We start from the raw sequence: 27,384 nt of genomic DNA on the forward strand, positions 1-27,384 counted from the left end.
GATGTTTGCTTTACTGTTGACTCATATTTAGCTTGTGATCCACTATGACCCCCAGATCCCTTTCCACAGTATTCCTTTGTAGGCAGACATTTCCCATTTTGTATGTGTACAACTGATTGTTCCTTCCTAAGTGGAGTACTTTGCATTTGTCCTTCCTGCATGTCATTCTATTTACTTCAGACCATTTCTCCAGTTTGTCCAGATCATTTTGAATTTTAATCCTATCCTCCAAAGGACTTGCAACCCCTCCCAGTTTGGTATCATCAGTAAACTTTATAAGTGTACTCTGTGCCATTTATTTAAATAATTGATGAAGATATTGAACAGAACCGGATCAGGAACTGATCCCTGTGGAACCCCACTCAATATGCCTTTCCAGCTTGTCTGTGAACCACTGATAACTACTCTCTGAGAACAAGATATATCACATCTACTGCTTTCCCGTTATGCTATTAGGTTGGTTTCACACAATTTGTTCTTGTCACATCCATGCTGACTGTTACTTATTACTAAAGCTGCGAGTTTGTTATGGATTCTGTGACTTTCTGGGATCACCATGACTTCTGCTATAATGGTCCATGTTCCCCCTCAGATTCTGACCCTTCTCTCAGGTCTCCATGTTTTGGACTTAACAGTGGGCTTTTGTCACCTGCCCCCATCGAACCAAGTTTAAACCCCTCCTCACTAGATTAGCCAATCTGTATCCAAATATGCTCTTCTCCTTCCTCAATAGGTAGACCCTGTCTCTGCTTAGCAGTCCTTCTTCCCAGAACAGCATCCCGTAGTCAAGGAATCTAAAGCCCTCCTGGCGACACCATCCTCACAGCCAGGCATTCATCTCCAGGATGCAACTGTCTCTGCCTGAGCCCCTACCCTTGACCGGAAGGATCAGAGAGAACACCAACTGTGCCACCAACTCCTTCACCCTTACTGCCAGAGCCTTGTAGTCACTTCTCATCTTCTCAGGGTCATACCTTGCAGTATCATTGGTGCCCACATGGATGAGTAGCATGGGGTAGTAGTCAGAAGGCTGGATGATCCTTGACAGTCCCTTCCATAACATCTCGGATATGGGCCCCTGGCAGGCAGCATACCTCCCGGGATGCCATGTCAGGCTGACAGATGGGTGCCTCCGTCCCTCTCAGAAGAGGGTCACCAACCACCACTACCCGACGTTTCCTCCTGGGAGTGGTGGCTGTGATCTTCACAGCTTGGGGGGTACGTGGCTTCTCCTTCTCCACCTTTGCAGGTGATTCCTCGTTGCCAGGGCAGCATAATGGTTCTTCGTCACTGGTGGGAGTAGTGGGGGAGCACTGCCTGCTGCAAGAAGTAACCAGCAGCCAGTGTCCTCCCTTTGAAAAAGCCACATCCTCCTCTCCTGATGGCATGACAGCAGCCCTCTCTAACTGGATAGCTTTCCCAGCCTTGGATGTCTGATGTTCTAAAACAGTGATGCTGGGACTCCTCCCCCCCACACTTCATTGGCTTGCAGGGATCTTTATGTAGGTGATTCTTGGAACTCCCACAAGATTGGATTTGTTACACTACACCAATACAATGAGGAAAGGGGATGTGGGGGGACACCTCTACTGTAATGGCCTTGAGGTACTTACTGTGTTGCCTGTTTAGCCTCTTTTTAGTAGAGCCTCCACATAGGTGAAATAATTTACAGGAAACGAGAGGGAAAAGGTGGTTGAGATAATATCTTTTGTTGGTGAGAGAGACAAGCTTTCAAGCTTACTCAGAGCTCTTCTTCAGTTCAGCTCTGTGTAAGCTTGAAAGTTTGTCTCTTACCAACAGAAGTTGGTCCAATAAAAGATATTACCTCACCCACCTTTTCTCTGGAATATCCTGGGACCAACATGGCTACAACAACACTGCATTACAGGAAACTATCATGTGAGTGCCTGCCTACTGAATTTATGTGTGGAGCTTAGCTCATGAATGTTGCAAGTATTTTCTAGCCATGTATTATATACTGTACACCATATGCCAGAATCTAGATGATGCAGTATATTTGTCCTCTCTGTCAACAACTTGTCCCTAAAGATTAAATAGATGTGTCATTGGTAACCTGAACAACCTGTAATAATGGATTATTTTTTTAATACTGTTCTGTAGGTTTGGCAGTTTTCCACCAGTGGACCAGTCTTTTCATCCCCATGTATCTCAAGTTTAACTAAGCAAGAAATATATTTTGGTTCCCATGACCGCTTTATCTACTGCTGTAATATGGAAGGTAATTTACTGTGGAAATTTAAAACCACTTCAAGTGTATATGCAACTCCCTTTATTTTCCATAGTCATGACTTGGAGAGTGAAACGCTGCTGGCAGCAACATCCACAGATGGCACAGTGTGGGTCCTGAATGCTAAGACTGGATTGGTAACAGGTGTCAATAAACTTCCAGGAGAAGTATTCTCTTCCCCTGTAGTATGCGGATCAAGGCTCGTTGTTGGCTGTAGAAATGATTACGTTTATTGCCTAGATTTGTGTATCGCTGAAGAAACAGCTACTAGGATGTGTTAATCTGCTTTATCTCTAGTGTTTACACTTGGACATTAAGAACATCCTTAAATTGTACTTTAAAGCACCCTGGCCTGTAGGTGCTGCTCTTGGCCCATTCTACTTTTGTAAAATGTATCATGTTTGCTTTGCAAACTTTGTTAGTTAACAATTTTGCACCAACAGGCATGTCTACGCTGCAATAAAAGATGTGTGGCAGTGAGTCTCAGAGCTTGGATCAACTGACTTGGACTTGTGCTGGGGGGCCAACAAAAGCTCTTTTTAGTCCTGTAGCGGGAGCTCGAGTCAGTTGACCCTGGGCTCTGAGACTCGCTGCCGCTGATTGTTGCAGAGTCAATGTACCCATTGTCTTGTCTGGACTAGGAAAAATATGTGGTTTTCTTTTAAAATTTTGCCTGTGTGCTGTTTAAAACATGATAGTGCTTAGTGGCAACAGTGTGTAATACTTTTTAAAAATGATACGTGGTCATGGACAACAGTAAACTCCCCCCAATCATGACCTCTGGACACATTTTTAAGATGTTAGCTAGCACCAATGTTCACCTAATGTAGACACTAACATGTTTTCAAAGTCAAGCTATTTTCCTAATCAAGAGAGGGCACTTGACTTAATGATTGCTCAGCATCATGTGTCTGATTTAAGCTGAATTTTGGTGAAAAATAAATGTGTTCACTCTGACATAACTGTTTCTGGCAATTTATATTGAATTTTGTGCCATATGTCAGGTCTAGCATGGAAATTTGCTTGTCTGTTTGGTCTCAAGTTTTCCAGTATTTGGTTTGGCAATTTAGTCTTTTTATTGAATGTATTAACATATTTTGTAAATAGATAACTGTGTCTCAGCGTGCCTACTGCACATGCATAGACTGAGGTGCTCTGCCCCTCCAAGCACCTTTGCCTTGAGGTTGCTATCTGTTGTGGGGAATCCTTCAGTGCTGATTATTCTATTCTATATAGGTTTTTAAAATGCGTTCGGGGGATGCAGCAGTGCCTGGGCTAGCCCCACGGGGGGGCAGGGAGGGAGTGCCACCCAGTTCTGCTCTGTCCCCAGCCTCGGGCCTCAGCTCCGCTCCTGGCCCCTGGCCCCGCTCTCAGCTCTGACTCGGAGGGGAAAGGTGGCAGACAGGTAAGGGGGGACAAGAAGTGGGAAGTTTGGGGACCACTGCTTTACAACTTAATCTTTTTACGGTATCTAGGGAAGCTGACCTAACTTGCAAGAATAAACTGAATCTTCATTTTTACACAGTGATCTATGTCCATTAGTAAATGCTTAGCCCAAAAATAGTTGATCTGAACATTGTGAAGTTTACACTGGAACCCATTCCAAAATTATATGATTGTTATAAGCCCTTTTAAGCCCATGTTTGAGTTTAAACACAGGAATAGTCTTATAGATATCAGTGGGTATGTCTACATAGCATTTTGGAGCAAGCCCTAGCCTGGGTCAACAGACTCTGCCTAGAGGGGCTTGCAGTAACACTAAAAATAGCTGTGTAGACATTTTTGATCTAAGCCAGGCATGGCCAAACAGCAACTCGCGAGCCACGTGGCTTTTTTAGCATTAGTACGGCGTGCTGGGGCTCGGGCCTTTAGCCCTGCAGGAGGTGCCCAGATTCAGGGCTTCAGCTACACATGCACATTATAACAGGAAATTGCATCACGCAGGGCTGTGCGGACCTTGCGTGCTTGGGATATCCCTGCTTTCTGCACAAAGTCTGTGTTTACTGTTAAGTCGGATTTCAATAGTTCTCTGAGTGATGATCTCACTGGATTCCAACCATGCACATGCACCCCATGCGCTGGAGCCAGAACTGTTCATAGTAGTGTCTGTTGACCTGCATGTGAGTCGTACATCAACTGTGTGACACATCCGAGGCTTTAAGAGGCCATGCAGGTCCAGTTCCCTCTTACTGCCACATGGCCAGAGACAGAACCTCTGTTTCTTGGTGCTCTTAGCTTGCACCTCTTTTTCCTTGTACTTAGTTTTTTGTTGTTTTTTTCCCGCCCTTTAGTTGTAGTTAAAGCTCAGATTTTGTCATGGTAATTTTTAGTAAAAGTCAGACAGGTCACGGGCAATAACCAAAAATTCAAGGAAGCCTGTGACCTGTCTGTGACTTTTATTAAAAATGGTGATGGGGGGGAGGGGGAGACAAGCTCACAGCAGTTGGGAGCTGCGGGTCCCCACTGCCCGTGGAGGCTCGGAGCTCCAGGACTGCAGGGAGTTGCTTGGCGCTCCAAGAGCTACCTGCTGCCCATGGTGGCTTGGTGCTCCAGGGGCCGCCTGCTGTGGCTCAGCACTCCAGTGGCTTGGCGGTCCGGGCAGGCACCTGGGCGCTGCAGGGCCCCCCACTGCCCGTGGGGACTGGGCGCTGTGGGAGATGCCCCATCCCCATGCCACAGCTGGGAGTTGCAGGACCCCTGCACCTGAGATCACTGGTGCCCCCCACTAGCTGACAGCTCCAACCCTGCAGCCCCTAGGGCTGAAGCAGAAAATGTCACAGAGATCTCTGGTAGTCACAGATTCTGTGACCTCTGTGACATAATCATAGTCTTAGTTGTAAAGTTAGTTGTCCTTTCAGATAATTTGTTAGTTGTTGCCATTTTGGACTTTTCTTCCCTTCACGGGACTCTTCCCCAGTGCAGGGTCTATGCCCCAGCAAGCTGGGTTTAAGTACTGTGCTTCGCGCCCTTGCGCCTTCTCTGTGAGCGACGAGCACCAACCTTGCCACTGCTCCATTTGCAGCTTGCTCCCACCTCGGCCTCTGTAAGCTCCTCATGGAAGAGGTGATGCAGCCACGTGCACCTTTGGATCCAGCACTGGGGGGATCTGTCGGAGTGCCGAGCACTTCTCCCAGTACTTCCTGCCTGGCGCTAGCGGCACTGCTGCCTCTGCCCAAATCCCACCGTGTGCGCAAGAAGCACAGTCATGGGCAAAGGGCGGCTCACCAATGGGGACCACCCCTAAACGCAACATTGCCTCCCTGAGTCGTGCCAAGTCGTGCATCGACTCAGAGGCACCCACTCCAAAGAAGCCTCGTTGAGAGCATAAATCCAAACATCGCACTCTGCTGGAAGTTTTATACGTAAGTGTTAACCCTATGTTAATTTTGTGGATGACAGTGACATGTTCAAATTGTAAGAATTGCATGAGGAAGAAAACCGAAGTTTTAAGCCAGAATAGGAGGAAGATTTTGCATTCACTGTTAAAGGTGGCAAGCCCCTGTGCCTTATCCGCAATGCATTGCTCACTACAAAGTGAGCAACTTGAAACTTCACTACTAAACGAATCACAATAACTTTTCATCTAAATATACACCTGAAAAAGAATTAAGGAAAAACAAGTTAACCCCATTAAAATTACACCTCAACAGACACTACTTTCGGCATTCAGTAAGGAAGCTGACATAATGACTGAAGCTAGTTTTGTTATGTCATGGAATATCGCTCGTGCCAACTGTCCATATTGTGATGGATAATTTAAGAAGAATATTGCAGAAGTGGTTGCAATTTTAGATCCAAATAACACAAGACTTCAATGACTAATAAAGGAAATTCCAATTTTGTGCCACATTATGGAGCGAGAGATCTCCCAGATCAGTGCTGATGTTGCAAGCAAGATGCAAAATGATCTAAAGAATTCTCTAGCATTCAGTCTAGCTGTGGACAAATCCACAGATATACAAGATAAACCACATCTAGCTGTATTTGTTTGCTGTATTTCCGCGGATATAATTGTGAGAGAAGAAATGTTGGACTTAGTGGCGCTAAAAGAAACAACCTGTGGGATTGGCATAAAGAACGCACTTGACGCAGCATTGACAAATGCTGCTGTATCGCTGGATAAACTAGTGAGTGTTTCAATGGATTGAGCTCCTGAAACTATGTGGGGGGGAAGGGCGGGAAAGTAGGCCTTATTGGACTCTTGAAAAGCGATCCCAAATTTCTGGAGTTTCTCCCTGTTCATTGCATGAACATCTCACAAGCAGGTACTTGAAGTACGAAAATGTTACGAAAATGGGCCTAGAAATTGTCAATTTCATCTGCTCGACTAGGAAGACTCATCAAGAGTTCAAAGATTTAATTGAAGAGCCAGCTTTTCAAGACAAACCTAACGATGTATCTTTCTACTGCATTGTGAGGTGGTTATCAACCAGCAATGTCTTAAATAGGTTTGTGGAACTGTTGGAGCCTATCAGTGCTTTCTTTGAAGAAAAGTCCTGTCTGCAACTGAAAGATGGGCAATGGATGCAGGATCTGATGTTTTTCATTGATATTATGCAGCATCTACAAACTCTCGACTTGGCCCTCCAAAGGAAGGATAAGATTATTTCTGACCTTATTCAGACAGTCTTCAGCTTCCAAAATAAGTTGAAGCTTCTGCAAAGAGACATGATGTCAAGAGACTTCAACCACTTTCCCCATCTCAAGAGTAGGGTAAACACATTCCCTGAAATTGAAGTAGAAGATCACAAACTTGAGGAATACAGAGGTAAATTACAAGGACTGCTTGATGACTTTCAGGCCAGGTTTAAAGATGTGCAGAAGCTGAGATCCTGCTTTGCCTTTTTTGTAAACTCATTCATGTTTGATGTGATCACCAATGGCTGTCTGATTCTCAAAACCATGGACATAGAAACATCTACTCTAGAAATAGAACTGTTGGAACTCTAGGAGGACCAGGCTCTAAAGACGATGCATACATCAGTCTACAATTGAGTTCTGGAAGCAAGTGCCAGGAATGGAGATATCCCATCTCCTAGAACCGGAAGGGACTTTGAAAGGTCTTCGAGTCCAGCCCTGTGCCTTCACTAGCAGGACCAAGTACTGATTTTGCCCCAGATCCCCAAGTGGCCCCCTCAAGGATTGAACTCACAACCCTGGGTTTAGCAGGCCAATGCTCAAACCACTGAGCTATCCCTCCCCCCCAATGAAGTAGCCTCAACTCAAAAAGATTAGTGTGCACCTCATTTCAATTTTCGGCACTACATACTGCTGTGAATCGCTGTACTCTATGATGAAGTTCATAAAATCGAAACGTGCAGTTCTTACAACGTAGCATATGACCGACCTCCTCCGTACCGCCTTGACAGCATATCAGCTGGATTTCCAAAGACTTGCGTCCAGGATGGAAACCCACAAGGCTTCTAGCTCTCGCAGTAATTAGCCATGATACAGTAAGTAGGATGCTAATATTGGTAAAAATGCATGTGTAAAGGTTGTGCATGTCTTATGGCTCTCAAACTTCTGAAGATTATCGTATGTGGCTCAGAGGGTCAGTAAGTTTAGCCATCCCAATCTAAGCAATAGGAGTTATTCATCCCCAAACACCTTCCTTTGACTAACTGGCAACTTCCATTAATGTTCTCAGGAATCTTATAAATTAAGGGTGGAACTCTGCTGTTTAGCTGAAATGAAATCAGTGGGAGTTACATGCCCAAATTTCTTTGTAGATCCCACCTTAAGTCTACAGACACTGCGCTGGAATTTACCTTATGCTATGACTGATCCTTTAAGATGCTTCAACTCCCATATTCCCAATATATTTTTCTGTAGCTAAGGGTGCTCAGGTTGTTTCTAATTCTAAGCCTGTTCTCCAATGTGTTTGCAACCCCTTCCAGCCTGGTGTTATCTGGAAATTTTATAAATACTCTCCACTGCATTGTCCAAGTCATTAATGAAAATATTGAATAGTAACAGACCCAGGACTGACCCCCGACTGATCACACTAGATTCACCCTCCCAGTGTGACAGTGAACAATTAACACCATTAATTTGGGCTTGAATAGGGTCTGGGAATGGCTAGCTCACTACAAAAGCAATTTTCCCTCTCTTGGTATTGACACTTCCTCATCAGTTATTGAGAGTGGACCACATCTATCCTGACTGAATTGGCCTTGTTAACACTGGTTCTTGACTTGTAAGGTAACTCCCTTCTATTCACATGTCAGTATATTTATGCCTGCATCTGTAATTTTCACTCCATGCATTTGAAGAAGTGGGTTTTTTTTAGCCACGAAAGCTTATGCCCAAATAAATCTGTTTAGTCTTTAAGGTGCCACTGGACTCCTTGTTGGTTCAGTAAACCATTGTAGTCAAAAGCATAATTATCAATCTTTCAACCAGTTGTTGTGCACCCAGTTTGTAGTAGTTTAATCTAGACCACATTTCTCATTTGCTTATGAGAATGTCATGTGGGACTATCAAAAGCCTTACTAAAATCAAGATATGTCACTGCTACTGCTTCCCCTCCCCCACCCCTCCATCCACTAGGCCAGTGACCCTGTCAAAGAAGGAAATTAGATTGGTTTGGGATGACTGGTTCTTGACAAGTCCATGTTGGCTATTCCTTATAAGCCTATTAGCCTTTAGGGGCTTACAAATTGATTGATAATCTGTTCCAGTATCTTTCCAGGTATTGAAGTTAGGCTGACTGGTCTATAATTTCCTGGGTTGTCTTTGTTCTTTTTAAAGATATTTACTTTGTTTGCCCTTCTCCAGTCCTCTGGGATTTCACCCATCCTCCATGTGTTCTTGAAGATTAATTGTTCTGAGATTGCTTCAGCTAGTTCCTTAAGTACCATGGGATGAATTTCATCAGGGACTGCCAACTTGAATACATCTAACATATTCAATTTCCTGACAAGCTACAAGGAGAGTAGGTAAGCTTGCTTTTGTAGCTTGACAAAGGTTTGAAACATTAATACTACTTAGCAATGGTATTGTAATGCATGGGGCATTAACCCATTTAAAAAAGTTAGAGAGCCATTTTTGTACTAAGTATTTACTAATTGCCTTGGATTATTGAGTAAAACTCAAGACTCAGTTCACACATGTCCAGATGTGAAGACATTTAGCTTGGTGACTTTTGAAGCTCCTGCGTGAACAATTAAAATGGTGCTGTTGAAATGAATTTTGTATTGTCATTTTTTCCCAGTTCAGTAACACACAGCAGTGATGTGAATTTGTTGAATCTAAATTTGCAATGTCTATCAATGACAAAAGCTTCATTTTAAACTCAGGAACCATCTTCTTTGTTACAAAAACAACAGTTGTAGATTTTTTTTTATTGAAATAGAACAACTTTTTCCAATAATGGGACCATTTACATTAAAATCTGACCACCAAAATATGAAAATAAAATAGAAATTAACTAATGTATCTCTTCATCATAGGTCTTGTTACACAATTTTATTGTTGATAAAAACACATAGCATGACACTTGTAGCACTAAAAATTCTATTTATAAATAAATCTGATCTGTACCATTAACAGAAGGAGACCGTGAATGCATACATCATCTGATCATTTTGACTGGATTATAATTTTATAGGAATTAAAATGACATTAGTATAAGAAACAATTGCACTTTAAAACATTTGAAAAATTAAAAAAGTACAGAAAACAAAAACCTCACAATTATTAATTTTGTACATTGAACATTGAGGTTAATCATATATAACCTGTTCAGAAGAAATGGTATTTTGTGTTTATAAATTACAAAAAAATTGAGACCTTCTACATAGTGGTTTATTCAGTTTTTAAAACATTTTTGCTGCTTTGAATAAATTCAGTAGTAACAATTTTTTACTTTACAGAATTCTGACAATTTGTTCAGAAGACACAACAAAGCTAAAGCAAAGTAACAATTCACAGGTGTTTAGTGCAAATTTCTGTATTGATGTTACATGAAATGTCAGTGTTGAACATGTAGACTTTAGAAGTATTTCCAAGCAAGTACTGTACATACTGAGTGCAGTTTTTAGTATACTAGATACCCTACACTTGTAAAGACTCTGCTTTGAAACTTTAGATTACAACCATCCTTAATCAATTCAAACTGTTTGTGTGCTATAAATGTGTCTAGTGTTGTTTTGGTAGGTCAGTTCATTTTGTCATGCACAATAGCACCTACTTTTTGCTCTATAAATCATTAAACATGCTTTTCATTTCTTTGATCCTGACTATTTTTTTTCTCTACCTTTGTGGTTGGCCTGTTCTCCTGCTCCCACCAACCTCCTGCATCTCCTTCCTGACCCCCTCCCACCACCACCACCACCGCCTGCATCCAAAATCCTGGTGATGGATTTCAAGCAGTTTAGAGTTATAATTACAAGAACAACTCTTTTGCACACTTCAAAACCCAGATATGGTATAAATGTACATTAAGTGCTACTTTATGGACTAATTAAACACACAAATATTATGGGCCAAATCCCCCCTTCAGCTAATCTCACAGAGCTCCCATTGAAGTCCATAGGAGTTGTGTGCAGGTACCAGAGAGCTCACTTGTCCCTCTGTGTATAAAAATTTTAAATACTTAATGTGTTAGGAACAAGGGTCAAGATTTTAAACGTTCTAGTTTAAATATGAAACAGAGTGGAACACTGATTGTGCAAGAGCCACAAGAACAAACCTATTTTGAGCTGCACCTCTATTGAAGCTCATGTGTCTTTTGTGTTTGTGCTATTTTAACTGTGCTGCTTAACCTTTGTTTCCTACATAGGATGCAGTCTATTCAATAACAACTTTTGCTGACTAGCTTTTTTTCAGTTCTTAGAACAAGGAGGACAGTACAGGGTTCATTGTTTTCTGCTTTATTTACACTGTGTTCCCCTCCTTGTGTGATGTACAGCAATTTGGCTAAAGAAAAGTAATAATATGAAGTTATCAGATACATTATGCTGTAGTAATGCAATTTCTCCTCGCTTCTTATTGAAATGCCTCCTCTTAAAATGCTGTAGACTTAGCTTATGACTCACAAGAAAACACATGTTTAAACAGGGGAGGATTTGCAGCAATATGCAAAGTTCATTGAAAACACAGGAATTTTTTTTAGGAAGATGAAGCTTGCTTTTAGTTGATGTACTTACTATGTGTAAAAAGCCATTTTTTAAAAAAAAGCATAACTTCCTGGGTAGAAAACTTAAGGATGCTAATATTTTTTATTACATTTTAAAGACTACTTTAAAAAAAAAAGTGGAAATGTTTTTTAATCTTTAACTGCATGGAGAACACTTTTTTTTTTTTAATAAAGTTCAGCTGCAACAACTGCTTCCTCCCACCCCCCAGGAAGTAAATTTTTTACTCAATTTTACAGCTGGGTTGTCCAGACAAATCGTTTACCTTCCTTATACTAAAGTCACTCAGGGAACAACCTTAGCAAGAATTAGAAGTCAGAACCCATTTTATTCTCTGTTCAGGAAACTGAATTTTAAATAAGTTTTTAAGTTACCACCTCGTCATGAGGATCCCAGGGTCTTGGTTTTCTGATTTTAAGCTTTTAGGCCCCAAACCTGCAAATATTTACACATGAATAACTTTAAACGTGTCAGCAGTCCCTTTGAACTCAAGGAGACTCCTTAGGTATGTAAAGCTACTCATGGACACAGATATTTGTAGGAATAGGATCCTAGGCATCCATGTGCTCAGAGCACACTTGCAATCTAATAATTGACATTGCCTCTGAGTGAACAGGAGAAACCCTTTGGATCCCTGCTCCATGACTTTTTGTTTGGTTGCCCTATGAATATGTTAACTAGAATGATGGGCAGATCATTCCCTCTTTTTGAGGAGGGAGGTACAGCGATTGTGTTGAGTCCCCCAGCATGAAAGACAATAATGCCTGGATGCTACCACTTCATTTGCAGGTGGGAAGAAGTCTCCCAAAATGCCTTGGAGAGGTTTTCAAATTGCAAATAAACTGCATCAAACCTTGAGTTCAAAAGCGACCACTGGGGCTAAGACGAGGGCACATTCATTTTTTGTATTAGAGTGGCTTGTATTCGTTGTCTGCATGGAGAATAGAGATCCAAAAACCTCAGACTCAAATGCTAACAAAATTTTAAAGAGCTTTTGATCTGAAGTTTTGGCCTCTCTTTTTTTATACTGGGCAAAACTAAAATCTCTCATTTGAGCAGCCCTGAATTTTGAGAAATTGGATCTGAACTGTATGCCTGGGCCCACTCTCTACCTAGTTTTTCAAAGCAAAAGGATCTATGATGTGAGCACACACTATAGTGAGCTAGAGCGAAATGGTGATCAGTTAGGTTTTTAATCCTTCAGGAAATGCATTTAAATTTTGTTCAGTTTATTTTGTCATGTGTAAAAAGCTGAATCAATAAAAAGGAGAAAACAACTAAGAAACAAATGTAAAGAGCAAAAAGGTTACAGTTTACTTAATAATCTGCGGACAGTCACTCCAGGCTTTTGCTTTCCTCTTGGCTAGGGCCAGCCAGGCTGGTTCTGTTGACACAGGGTTAGCATCAGGAGTAGAGAATCTCTTCGTAACTTCTTTTGCTAATGGAGTTGATGGAACAGAATCTGAAATCTCCACTGTTTATGGATTTGGGAGAGGGAAAAAAAATAAAACAGATGAAACATGCTACATTGTAGAATAAGGGAGAACTATGAACTTTGCTGTGAATCTGTTCACAAAATGTATAGGTAATATCTTTAAAACTATTGTTCAGTCTTCCTTTTTTAACCCTCTGTATATGTTGAAAACCAAATTAATTTGGCTCAGATTTATAGAGGAAAAAAATTAGTCATTTAAAATTGGACTAACCCACACACTTGAATGTGGTTCTACGCCAAAAAGTAACTCAGCGAACATGGAATGTTAGGACACTATTTTTACAGTCTCAATGGTTTTCAGAGCAAATTTTCTCAGTTTACAAGTACAAATGCTGTTTTTAATCTTGTTGTCAATCCTGGAACCTCCCACCCAAAACCTGACAATCAAGCTAAATTCTTTCCTCCTTATGTATAAGCAGTAACCAAGTTTCTACAGGCACAGGTCTGCTCTCTTATACATATGCCACCCCACTGTCTCCAAATTATGCCCTCAGTGACACCTGGGCAAATCAAGGTCAGTACATTTACACAGAATAATGTAGCTCTGCAGTTTCTACTTAGTTATCAATTCTGATGTTTCTGTTTAAGTAGGAATAGAATCCAGCTTCCCTTCCCATAGCTGCTTGTTTGCAAGCTTCACAAGTACCAAAACCATTTATCACTAAAATAAGCAGATATCTCTGAATATATACAAGTGGTGTATCTGTTGAATAAGAAATTGCCTTTTACAGTCACTTTTCAGAGCAGAACCGCATGAAGTATAATGCAGGGATCAGCTGACAGCATTATTAAATACTATAGTGATGGATGCTATGGAAAAACCCTTAAATAGACAGGCCTTTTGCAAGTCTATTATTCTCTGAAAGAGGGACAATCTCTGATTTACCCCCCCAATTATTTTATGACTAGAAATTTTAGAATAAATTTCCTTGATCAAGGGATTAACCCAAAGCCTGTTAAATTCAGTGGGCTTTGGCTAAGGCTTTAATAGCTTGGGAGTATGTGTAATTCCATGGGCAAGTTAATGATAGAAAGGTAAGGAGTTGTCATTTGAGTCAAAAAAAAAAAAAAATCTACAGAATCATAATTTCAATTACACCACCCTCTGTGGTGTGGCAGAGGGGACTTGCTGCCTGCTCCAGTTCCCCGTACTCTGGATGGTGGAAATGTTTATAATCCAGCGTCATTGAAATGGGAGACAGGGCTTTTGAATGATACCCATGAATGCAATGGTATCAGACATGACAAACCTAGAACAATTATGTAAATATATGTTTGAGAAAATATTTAAAAATCAACTTTTTTTTAAAATTATACTTTAACAGAGACATGTAAAACATGCAGCCTTCACAAAATTAAATTGTGGCCCTCAATTGACAGTGTTCTATTATCAGTTAATGCTAAGAAAATTACCTGATTAATTTTTTTAATGTTACAGATTACTAATATTGGAAGGTTTCAGAGTAGCAGCCATGTAAAAGTAGAAGGAATGCTTCAAGTTGATTTGTCATCATTGGCAATAATCAATACCACTTTTGTTCATTAGGCCAAAAGACTTGTAATGAGGCACTGGTTAAGATATCAGCATCCAGCCAGAAAACACTGGAATCCATCTGAAAACAGTATGGACATACTTAAATTACTTTGATTAATTATGTAATGCATGTTATGTATTACAAAAGACTTTGATCATTTTTAGGTATCAATGGAGAGGTGAAGAGTACCAATTAGTAGCTGAATCTGGGGAGAATACCACTGAAGAGGACCTGGTTAAAACACCACACTCAGTGGCACTTTACCTGCTATAAGAAGTGCACTCAGTAAACTGAATTTGGCAAGGCTGAAATGGAGGTACATCGACCATCAGAAAAAAGCTGAAGCTGCTGGGACAAGTGCTGGGTGTGGGCAAGAATTGCCTTATATTGAGAAGAACACCACCTTCTTCTGCCCTAAACTGAAAGCACAAAGGCATCCATGAAGCACAGTTTCAACATGAGAGAGACTGAATGAAGCAGTCACTCTTTGTGAGAATGTTGCATGGAAAGTTGTTGGTGCATTGACCCAAAAGATACCCATGCATACACCACTGTGTATCCCACAGAGTGCTGCACCAAGACTGTACCTAGTGTTGTCTCAAGAAAAAAGCAATTTATGAACTCCAACTGAATCACACACTTTGCAGTAGTAAAATCAGTATTTGTTTGTATTGCCTCAGAGGCTCTAATGGATGGGAAAGTGGTAGAGATGGTCAATGCAGAAGCTAAATACAGAGAAATATGTGCTTTGAAAGTGAAGAGAAACAAATGCTTAGCAGAAAGACTTATAAAGCAGTTATTGAACTGTGGAATATGGACATAGTTTTTAAGCAGTCCAATCTGCAGAAATGAATCACTACGTATGTCCTTAAAAGCAACAAAAGGTGTGGTGTGAGAAGTGAAAGCACTGATGTCAACAATAGTATGAAGATTCTAGGTGCAGCTACTATTTTTTTTTTTTTAAACAGAAAAGCATTTTGTCCTGCAGTACATAGGAGTTTCAAGGATCCATAGCTGATGCCAAACCTGAAAAAATATCACATGACCTGTACTTCATTTTTAAGTAGTGCATTGATGGTTGCAGTGACTTCAGCACCAGCAAGCATGAAGGTAAGCAAGTGGAGCACAAAGCTGCCATTTTATCGCAAAGCCTCATGGATGAGAGTTTGAGTGAAAGGCAGGTTTCCAATATACACACGACAACTATGTGGTATATGCATAATCTACCACTACAAGTGGCTGTTGCTTTAGCAATTCATTCCAAAACCCATTCCTTGAGCAGCGTAGGCGCTACATTGGCTCCTCCACTGATTACAACAACCTACTCCAAGTTCTCCGTGGTACCACCATTGATGTGGAAGAATTGCTTGAAGAATTTCATTGTTGCATGGCATAACGAAGCTGCTACCTCTCACCATTGAATGCCGTTTCTTCATAGTTCCTGGGAGGAGGCTGACACTAAAATTATCTTGAATGGCATCAGTACCCCAGCGATACTACTAAATGCTGGATTTTTGCACAAGACACAGATGTTTTAGTGCTCTCTGTGAAATGCTCCCCAAGATTTCTGCAAGATTGTTTGTGGCTGCTGCTGGGGAACAGAATTGTTGTACATCCCTCAGAAATGTGTTCCTATCCCTTGGACCATTAAAAACTGCACACTGCCAAGTTTCCATGCCCTTTCAGGATGTGACAATACTGGAAGGTTGTCAGAAAAGACCAAATTAACCTACTCAAAGGCATTTGATTCATCCTCCAAAGACTCTCCTTGCTCGAAACGGCTGAGACAGTCACTGATGAGGTCATAGATGCACTGGAGAGGTTCATATGTTGAGTTTACCATTTGAAGGCCAACATTACAGCACATGAACAGCTCTGTAGCTGGATGTTTTCCAAGAAGCAGATGGTGAAAAACTGCCATTGACAAGGGTCAAGAGGGAAAATTCCATGCAGTAGAATGATTCTAGGACATCCAGAAACTACCTTTTCCCCATGGGGCATGAATGGGTCTTGGATTGATCATGCCAGTTATGTGTGAAATACCATGTGGTCCACAACCAGTCTTTCCGCTAATTAAATGCTGTGTGTCAAAAAACAGATGCTCAACACCCTGCAAATGTTTGGCCAGATGATGGGGATCAGTGTGATGTGTCTAGCAGTGAAGCCCTAGACTGAGATGACACTGATTAACAAATCGTTTGAGTCTTGCATGTCAAGGCTAACTTCATTAGGATCAGTGTCTCTTTATGTAAGCAATGCATAGCTGTTAAAGTATAATTTAAAAAACATTGATTTTTAAACATTTTCTTGAATATAATATTTAGTTAATTGTTCTAGGTTTGTCATGTTTGGTACCCTTGTGTTTGCAGGAGAAAGGACTTTTGAAAGATACCCAAACTCAACCCATTTCCAATAACATTGTATTAAAATTTCCACCAACCCGAGGAGCTTGGAAGCAGCAAGTCATCTCTCTCCCTCCGTCCTGCTGCAAAGTATGACACCATTGGAATTATGATTCTGTAGATTTTTACAAACCAGCTGACACCTCCCTTATCTTTCTGTTGCTAACTTGCCCACAAAATGAGATTTTACTACATTATGCTCCTACACAAAAAATTAACTATATAATCCCTGTCTCTATTTTCATGGCTCAGGTATAGTGCAAGCAACCCTATTCTGTCCCTGTTCAACCCTGACCTAAAGGAACCACCTCTAGATTGGCACCACTGGAATAAGTATTAGATGTGGAGGCACTTTGTGTGGGCAGCTGTCCACTATGAACTGGACTGAGTCTGCCCAACTTGTGTAACAGATTTTTAAAAAAATCTATAACTGGGGGGTGGGAAAAAAATCAAAACTTTAAAATCCTGTGGGAGATCATCTGCTTTTTAGAGAAACACTGATTAAAAACTATCTGACCCATTTTTTTGTCAGTAGGAATTCTATAAGCCTGCGCAGCAGCTGTTAGCAGAGAATTTGGAAAGATGGTTACTTCAAAGGCTCTGCAGAGAGTTTGAAATATCGCTTTCCAAACAGCCAGTTTTAGCTACTTTCAGTGCAAGTCTGAAGTATCTTGGTTTTCAAATATTTTTCAGTTCTTAAAGATCTCTTTTAACATACATATTGTCGTAAGGGAGGGTAGATTTGCCAAATTCCAGTGTAGGCCTTTATATTAAATGACTGCACCGTCATAACCTGCATCAGCCAAACATGTCTATTTGTAATAAGATATGATGCCTGTTATATTTGTTGTTCTAATATCACTATTTGACCTCAGAGGCAAATAGTGACCAAGGTGAAATCAATTCAATAGATGCTTGAGGCACAATGAATTTTGATCAAAAGAAGAGGTGTCAGCACAGGCATTGTTACATATTTCTGAAGACATTCACACCCTATTTGAAAATCTCTACATTATGAATTGTAAAAGTAATTTTTCCTGTGAAACTCAGATTTTAAGGGTGGGGGGCCTAAGTTAGAGGCCCAGAAAAAATATAACTAGCTTCCAATGATCTAATTAGGAAAAAGTCTAGCATATAGTTGGTTGATGGTTCAGAGGTAAATATTTCACTGAATTATTCTGCTATCAGTCAAGATATAGTCCTTGGTATGTAGTGGCTGACTGGTTAATAATGTTACAGTATTCATTATTATTGATCTATGAGGAATTAGACAACACTAACTGAATTACTTCATCACTTTTCAGCCAATTATAAACCATAATCCTTGGCATGTAGTAGTACAGAATATACAGACTCAGACTTACTTCTACTGAGAATACATAAATCAGCTACTACGTGACTTTTAGCAATATTCCCTCAGCACATTTTTCTCCAAACAGTAAGTTGTAGGAAAGCTATGTCAAAGGAGGTCTAACCAAAGATCATTAGCAATACTTCGTACTAATCCTTTTATTAAAAATTATATTATAGTACCTTAAATTTTGCACATTAGCTATTATTTGTAGTAGTAATAATGCTTTTCATGTATATGTGAATAAGGAATCAATTTAGCTTTAATTTATATCAGTGTATTATAGAATATTATGATCTACATAAATGGGTCCTGCCTGATCTCAATCAGTAAAATAAATCCTGGTCACTGCACCATTGCCCCGATGAGCACAGCACGTTTGTTTTGTATCAGCTAATTGGCAGGATTTAACAGAGAAACAGGCCAGGGTACAAGTATGTTTTGTGGAGAAATATTTGACGAGCCCTATTGATTATAGCCCTAACATACCCGGAGAAGCACATTATTAAAATACAGATGTCTAAGACATCCATCACACTATTCTGTGAATTTAGAAAGTGCTTTCCCTGTAATGTTTTGCCAGTTACTTCAACAGAAGTAGGGGTTAGGGGTTCAGGAGGGAGGTGCAGGGGGTAGATATGAAGGGGGTGCAGGGACTGGGGTGAAGGGGGCACAGTGCAGAGGTTAGGGACACAGGAGGGGGCGCAGGAGGAGGGCGGGGGTTGGGGTGAAGATGGCACAGCAGGGGGGGCAGAGGTTGAGAGTGAAGGGGATGTAAGGATTAGGTGTGTAGGAGGGGGAGCAGGCATTAGGGGCAAAGGGCACAGTGCAGGGGTTAGGGAGCCTATAGGGGACATGGGGAAATGGGGGGTGCACCACACCCACAGGGACTAGAGGCACCAAAATGCAAGTTTGCCTAGGGTGTCATTTTCCCTAAGGCTGGCCCTGTGCCTGGATCTGGCAAAGTTCATAACTAAACAAAACCGTGGATTATGGTCTCTTTGCTTTATGGACATACATACAGTATCAGTCTCAGCTAGGGTTGCCAACTTTATTTGCGGAAAACAAAACGCCCTGCCCCACCACTGCTCCCTCCCTCCATCACTTGCTCACCCTCGCTCATGCACTCATTTTCACCAGGCTGGGGCAGGGGGTTGGAAGGCGGGAGGGCTCTGGCTGAGGGTGCAGGCTCTGGGGTGGCACTGGGGCTTTGGGCTGCAGGAGGGGGCTTCAGGTCTTAGCTAAGGGAGCCTGCCTTAGCCCCGCTGCCGGTGGCTGACCAGAACCATCAGGATCCCTTTTCAATGGGGCATTCCCCTTGAAAACCCTAGTCTCAGCCCTGTAAATCAAATCTTGAAACAGAAGTGCTAATCTGGAAGCAACTGTCACAATTACATTGCGAATTCCATGCTTATAGTCTCTCAGGGGACTTCCAGATTAAATCTGGTCATTTTAAAAGTAGAAAATGGATCTTACTTAATTGCCAGCCCATCAGACTTAACCAGCAATCTGACAGACAAGCTGGGTTCCTTCTTGCTGAAATAATAAAGATGTTGCAGCTGGAACTTAGTTTATAATTCTGATGATGATATGTAAGCCAAAAAAAGAATCTAGTTCCCTCCTGAGAGCTCTGCAATGCTACCACTAAAAAAAAAAGTGATCACTATTGAAAACCTAAATCTATCACTGTACCTGTCACAGAAGTAGGAAGAGTATTGGACTTTTTGAGCTGCTCTCTGCGTTCTAGTCTTGACACAGCCATCTCAATTTTCTTCTCGTCTTCCTGAGGTGTAGGTTTCTGCAATACACTTGTTTTGCTGATATTGCTGCCTTTATTATCTGACTGATTGCTTACAGCAGCCTAGGATGGAGAAGGAAAAGTGTTAGATCAGAAACAGTCCACTATGTATTGTCTACTACAGTGGTTCTCAAGCAGGTTTCAGGGGGCCACCAAACAGGACCAGCGTTAGACTCGCTGGGGCCCAGGTCAGAAAGGCGAAGCCACACCGCATGGGGCTGAAGCCTGGGTCTCTGAGCCCGGCCACTTGGGGCTGAAGCCAAAGCCTGAGCAACTTAGTTTCAAGGGGGCCCCTGTGGCAATTGCCCTGCTTGCTACCCCTAATGCCAGCCCCTGGCTTTTTATATGCAGAAAACCAGTTGTTGCACAGGTGGGCTGTGGATTTTTTTATAGCATGTTGGGGGGACCTTGGAAAGAAAAAGGTTGAGAACCCCCTGGTCTACTGTATACAAATAAGAGATCTCATAATTGATGATATCCCAAATGATGGCCTATAGTGACAGCAACCCCAAATTAACAATGATGCTTTTACATGCACATCTTTCATACATAATTGATGATAAAAACATGCAAAAGTCAGTGAAATTCATGAAGTGCTGGAGATCAGACTGAAATTCAGTAACAGTATACAACATTTTGTACTGAAAATTGATTTGCAATGTTCTTCATTTGTGCAAAGTTAAACCCCAGACTTACCACCTGATTTTACTGACTGTCACTTTAGCTTTTTATAAAATTTCTAAAACTGAACAGGAATTCAAATATAACTAAATCAAGAAATCCGTATTTAAAAAAAAGTTTTCTGGAGATTCTTTGTTTATTATTTTACATTATCTTTAGCGAGCTTCTCAGCCTGCTTTGCCTCTCTGGCTTGTCTCCTCTCCTCTCTGGTAGCTTGCTGCTCACGAAATCCCTTTTGCTTTTGTAGTGCTAATGTAATCCACAGCGGTTGTGCAGATTCAACTTTTTCCATCAATTTGGAGCCATCTAAAGAATGCCTGCTCTGGAGAACTGGCTTTTCTATAAGAAAAAGGAAAGGATAAGAGTGGTTGTGTGCAATACAAAAGGTGTTCATTTTTCCTTAGTCCCTTAGTCCTAAAAAATAAAATACAGCAATATAGACAACAAACATTGTTTAAACACATTGAACTCAGTGTCAGCCTTTCAAGCATTTATCACATTCTGAAGCAGATTTGTTACTTATCAAGAAGAGACATTACAATAGTCCAGCCTTATACTTAGCAGGCCAAAGTCATCCTTGGTGTAACTTCACTGATCTTAGTCCAGGCAGGAATTCAGCCTTGTACCCTAATTCTACCTATTTTGATTCTTAATCCCTTTAGACCAAATGTGCCCAGCTTTGCCTAAGTGTGGGCTCAAGTGACACCTTGCCATAAATGCTATTTGTATAAAATGGAGGCTAGCTGGGTAGTGCACAGAGACTGGTTGTCCCAGTATGCAATGCTTCATCTTAATCTGAACAATATCACAATGGAGGTCACATGCTGGAAACTAGTGTTTTCAGGCCCAACTTGTATTTCAAAGAAAATGGTAACTGTTGATCTCATGTAAGAACACACTGGACCACATTTGGGCATCATAATGTAGGCCCACTTTTGACAACGGGACACAGTTCTGCACGGTCTCATATTTCTAGAGACTGATTTAGAGACTGATTTAGAGCCCCTACCAAGGTAACAGCTTTCTGAAATTTTACAGGTTTGTGGAGGGTTGCTGGTGGTGGTGGTGGTGGTGGTTCTTTTTTTAATAATTGATGGCATTTAAGCATCAGCAGTTATTTTCTTATAACACATAATCATAATTGTTTAGACTGAAGAAGAATCACTAGATATATAAAGTTGATATAAATGGCTTTCCTTCAAGAGCTTAAAAGTGAGAGTGACTAAACAAAAACATCCAAAATCCTACACATAATGGTCAGGTTTTTCACTAGGTTTCCATTTAAAGCATCAGTTTGATTCCCCCCATAGAAAGCATCTGGGATGAGAGTTTAGAGCATGGTAGGTGTTCACTTTTTCAAAAACTTCATTTGTTTACAACCTCATATCTTAAAATGGCCCAGTCTAGAAATGTCAAAACTTGTTTTATTCTTTTGGACTTGTAGAGCACTGGTGCCTTTGGCTACTTCTGGAAAGTATGCCATTTAACTGAGGAGTTATTTGATATGTTGCTTTGGAACCTTTGAGCAAACTGTTGTGCTTCTCAGGTTGGACAGCACAGAGTTTAGGAAGTCTACCACCAGATACTACATGCCTTTGAAATTCTGGATTGGAGCTATATCTGCAGAGCTGAGTGAAGCACAAACTCTGGGGGAGTCCTGAATTTAGCTCACTCTCTGCTCTTCATTTTAGCAGCACATCTCCAACTAGTTTTCACACATCATCTGTACATCAAAAAGCTTAGGGGAAAACAAAAATCTAAGGAAAATCCCCAAAATGGTTGTTTTGAAGATTGTAAGAACAGAGTAGCTATTTCAGGAAAAAGATTCATTCAGGGCATTATAAAAACATGTAGAACTTTCAAAAAGCAAACAATTGAAAGCCTTGGAATTTGGAGTTAAGTTTCCAGAGACAACTTGGATTCTGACTATCCTACTCTGTGCCTCTGATCTGTCCTTACAGTGACACAGCACCTCATTCTACATTGCTACTATCCATTAAACCCCATCCTCAGATGAACATAATAATGTACAAATTACATTCTCACTATGCTGGAGCTACAGGTCTCCCTCCACAGTGCAGCAACTGAAGAGCAATGGGACACAGGGAAGCTCTGACCATATCCCCTTTGCTGGCAACAGGTAAGAAAGATGGCTGAGGAGCCATTATACTGTCTCTCTGCCACTGCAGGGTCCCTCTATGATGGGATGTGTTTTATGGCAATCTGCCAGTGGTAGGGCACAAAGCCACTGCATTACAACAGGATCTAGACCAGTTTATTAAGATATGTACAAGCTGTCTGAAAAACGATACATGAAGGATAGTGTAACATACCAATGGTTCCCAACCACTTCTCTGCTGCGGCACACCTTCAGAATTTTAATTATTTTGAGGCACACCATCATATTGTCTCCAAATGAACTGGCCTCCTTATCACCTCGGTTTAAGCTGTTTACCACCCTTGCCATTCACAGTCTGTAGGGGCTGTGTGCTGGGAGGGGTGTAGCTCAGGTGCAGGAAGGGGCTGTGTCTGAGGGCGTGCTGCTGCTACAGGTCCTAGCCATGTGATCAGTCCTTAGTTGGCACAGTGGAGGCTGCTCCATTCCTTGTGGCCATGTGCACACTGAACTAGGCAGGGCCATGCCGTACTACAGTCCCCATGGCCATGGGCACCCAGTGGTTTGCAGCACAGAGGACTATATTTTTGAGCTTATGGTTGTTACCCAGCCCAGCTGGAGAAACTGATCTGGATACACAGAGCAGCTGGTGTAGCCGCTCCTCTCCCCACCCTCAAATGTTCCTCTGTGCCCCCGTAGGGGGCTCCGGTCATCCCACGCCCTCTAGAGGAGCCTGGGGCTTAGAGTGAGAGCAAGGCCAAATGGAAGTAAGAAATCTGTCCCCACCCCCATGCATGCGTTGCCTCCGCAACTTATCCATTTTGGGGGTTAACGCCCCCATCTCTGCCCATGCAGGGGGGCAGGTGCCCCCCCATCCTCCCTAAATGGTGCCCCAGCCCCCATCAGTTCTGTCCTCACCCTCCACCAGTCCAGCCCCCACCTCACCCCAATTCTGCCCCACCCCCCCTCACCCCAAGTTCAGCCCCCTTCCTCTCCTGAGCTTCTTCCCCCTCCCAATCCTGAGGGGGAGGGCTGCAGGAGGGATGGGGAGAGTGGAGCTGATCAGTTGCTCACAAGAGGGGAGTGGGGAGGAGAGGGAGATTGAGCTCTAATTGGTTGCTCTACCCCTGGAGGAGGTGGGGCAATGAGGCAGGCAGCCAATCAGAAGGCAGATTTCCCCACTTTCTTTCCCCGTCCCATCCCCACTCCACATACAGTTTTTTTTAAAATTCTGCAGCACAACCGTTCAGGCCTAATGGCACACCAGTTGGGAAACACTGATTTAGTCTGACCTGCACACTGCAGAGCACAGAACCTCACCTACCCACTCCTGTAATAACCCCTAACCCCTAATTGCAGTTCTCAAATCATTGCTTAAAGTAGGGCTGCCAAACAATTAAAAAATTAATTGTGATTAATGGTGAGATTAAAAAAAATAGTCATGATTTATTGCAGTTTTAATTACACTGTTAATAATAGAATACCATTTAAATATTTTTAGATGTTTTCCATATTTTCAAATATATTGACTTCAGTTACAACACAGAATACAAAGTGTACAGTGCTCAATTTGTTATTTTTTATTACAGATATTTGCACTGTAAAAATAATAAACAAAATAAATATTTTTCAATTCACCTCATACAAGTACCGTAGTGCAATCTCTTTATCATGAAAGTGTAACGTAGATTTTTTTTTACGTAACTGCAATAAAAAATTATAAATGTAAAACTTTAGCACTTACAAGTCTACTCAGTCCTACTTCTTGTTCAGCCAATTGCTAAGACAAATAAGTTTGTTTACTCTTACAGGAGATAATGCTGCCCGCTTCTTACTTACAATGGAACCTGAAAGTGAGATCAGGCATTCACATGGCACTGTTGTAGCTAGCACTGCAAGGATTTATGTGCCAGATATACTAAACATTTGTATGCTGTTTCATGCTTTGACCACCATTCCAGAGGACATGCTTCCGTGCTGATGACTGGTTCTGTTTGATAACGATCCACAGCAGTGTGGACTGATGCACATTCATTTTCATCATCTGAGTCAGATGCCACCAACAGAAGCTTGATTTTCTTTTTTGGTGGTTCAGGTTCTGTAGTTTCCGCATCAGAGTGTGGCTCTTTTCAGACTTCTGACAGCTTGTTCCACACCTTGTCCCTCTCAGATTTTGAAAGGCACTTCAGATTCTTAAACCTTGGGTCAAGTGCTGTAGCTATCTTTAGAAATCTCATATTGGTACCTTTACATTTTGTCAAATCTGCAGCGAAAGTGTTCTTAAATAGAATAACATATGCTGGGTCATCATCTGAGACTGCCATAACACAAAATACATGGCAGAATCCGGGTAAAACCATGGAGCAGGAGACATACAATTCTCCCCCACAGTGTTCAGTCACAAATTTAATTAAACCCTTTTTTTTTTTTTTTTTTTTTTTTTTTTAAAAACAAGGATCATCAGCATGGAAGCATGTCCTCTGGAATAGTGGTAGGGGCATACGAACGTTTAGCATATCTGGCACATAAATACTTCGTAACGTGGGCTACAATAGTGCCATGCGAGCACCTGTTCTCACTTTCAGGTGATACTGTTAATAAGAAGCGGACAGCAATATCTCCCGTAGATGTAAACAAACTTGTCTGTTTTAGCTATTGGCTGAACAAGATGTAGGACTGAGTGGACTTGTAGGTTCTCAAGTTTTATATTGTTTTGTTTTTGAGTGCAGTCATGTAAAAAAAATTAATTCTACATTTGTAAGTTGCATTTCCATGCTAAAGAGATTGCACTACCATACTTGTATGAGGTAAACTGAAAATACTATTTGTTTTGTTTACAAATATTTGCACTGTAAAAAGATAATCAAAATAATGCTATAAAGTGAGCATTGTACACTTTGTATTATGTGTTGTAATAGAAATTAATATATTTGAAAATTTAAATTGGTATTATATTATTGTTTAATAGTGCAATTAAATAGCGATTAATCGCAAATAATTTTTTAATCTAGTTAATCAGTTTTGCAGTAATTACTTGGGTTAACTGCAATTAATTGATAGCCCCACTTTAAAGACTTCAAGTTACAGAGAATCCACCATTTGCACTTGTTTAAACTTGCAAGTGACCCATGTCCCATGCTGCAGAGGAAGGCAAAAAACCCCCAGGGTCTCTACCAATCTGACATGGGGGGAAATTCCTTCCCGATCCCAAATATGATGATCAGTTAGACCCTGAACATGTGGGCAAGGCTCACCAGCCAGACACCTGGGAAATAATTCTCTGTAGTAACTCAGAGCCCTCCCCATCTAGTATCCCATCACTGGCCATTGGAGATATTTGCTGCTAGCAATCACAGATCAGCTACATGCCATTGTAGGCAGTCTCACCATACCATCCCCTCCATAAACTTATCAAGCTCAGTCTTGAAGCCAGAAGGTTTTTTGCTTTCCATTGTTCCCCTTGGACGTCTGTTCCCAGAACTTCACTCATCTGATGGTTAGAAACCTTCTCCTAATTTCAAGTCTAAACTTGTTGGCCAGTTTATATCCATTTGTTCTTGTGTCTACATTGGCGCTTAACTTAAATAACTCCTCTCCCTCCCTAGTATTTATCCCTTTGATGCATTTAGAGAGAGCAATCATATCTCCCCTCAGCCTTCTTTTGGTTAGTCTAAACAAGTTTCCTCTCATAAGATAGGCTTTCTATTCCTCGCATCATCCTAGTAGCTCTTCTCTGCACCTGTTTAAGTTTGAATTCATCTTTCTTAAACAGGGGAGACCAGAATTGCACACTATTCCAGATGAGGTCTCACCAGTGCCTTGTATAATGATACTAACACTTCCCTGTCTCTACTGGAAAAACCTCTCCTTGGACTGCATTAACCTTTTTTTCACATCACACTGGCAGCTTAGTCATCTTGTGATGAACCAATATACCCTCCACTGTCACTTCCAACTGATATGTCCCCAGCTTATAGCAACATTTTTTGTTAGTTCTTAAATGTGTGACTTTTCATTCTGCAATATTAAATTTCATCCTTTTTCTATTATTCAACATCATTGAGATCTTCTGTTATGATATTCAAGTCCTCCTCCATATTGGCAATACTTCCCAACTTTGTGTCAAATTTTATTAGCACACACTCACTTTTTATGCCAATGTCAGTAAAAACATTAAATAAGATTGGTCCCAAGAGCAATCCCTGAGGAACTCCATAGTAACCTCCCTCCAGCCTGACAGTTCACCTTTCAGTATGATCTGTTGTAGTCTTCCCTTGAGCCAGTTCCTTATCCACCTTTCAATTCTCATACTAATCCCCATCCTCTCCAATTTCACTAATAATTTCTCATGTGTATCAAATGTCTTACTGAAATCCAGGTAGATGAGCTCTACTGCATTGCCTTTGTCTATAAAAAAAAAATCAGTTATCTTCTCAAAGGAGGAGATCAGGTTGTCTGGCACGATCAACCTTTTGTAAAACCATGTTGTATTTTATCCCAATTACTGTTAACCTCTATGCCCTTAACTACTTTCTCTTTCAAAATTTATTCCAAGACCTTGCATACAACTGAGGTCAAACTAACAAGTCTGTAGTTTCCCAGATCACTTTTTCTCCCTTTC

General features: G+C 41.2%; 2 protein-coding genes across 47 annotated transcripts in view; one reads left to right on the top strand and one right to left on the bottom strand.

The window, feature by feature from the left end:
• The window catches only part of AASDH (aminoadipate-semialdehyde dehydrogenase), a 39,671-nt gene extending 36,466 nt beyond the window's left edge, over window positions 1-3,205 (top strand). For all 20 annotated transcript variants that reach the window (XR_010601462.1, XR_010601464.1, XR_010601466.1 and 17 more), the window contains one exon: window positions 2,122-3,205. Coding sequence is in view for 14 of the 20 variants with exons in the window: in XM_005299124.4 (XP_005299181.1) it covers window positions 2,122-2,529 (408 nt within the window). In the remaining 6 variants the exon portion in view is untranslated. The remainder of the gene's footprint in view (window positions 1-2,121) is intronic.
• Window positions 3,206-9,557: 6,352 nt separating this feature from the next.
• CRACD (capping protein inhibiting regulator of actin dynamics) overlaps window positions 9,558-27,384 on the bottom strand; it is a 215,452-nt gene continuing 197,625 nt past the window's right edge. For all 27 annotated transcript variants that reach the window (XM_065596839.1, XM_065596828.1, XM_065596850.1 and 24 more), the window contains 3 exons: window positions 20,796-20,986; window positions 19,861-20,029; window positions 9,558-12,859 (listed from right to left, as the gene is read on the bottom strand). In XM_065596839.1, the coding sequence (XP_065452911.1) occupies window positions 12,699-12,859; window positions 19,861-20,029; window positions 20,796-20,986 (521 nt within the window). In that variant the 3' untranslated portion in view covers window positions 9,558-12,698. The remainder of the gene's footprint in view (window positions 12,860-19,860; window positions 20,030-20,795; window positions 20,987-27,384) is intronic.

Source organism: Chrysemys picta, chromosome 5 (assembly GCF_011386835.1).
Source record: "Chrysemys picta bellii isolate R12L10 chromosome 5, ASM1138683v2, whole genome shotgun sequence".
NCBI classification, from domain to species: Eukaryota; Metazoa; Chordata; order Testudines; family Emydidae; genus Chrysemys; species Chrysemys picta.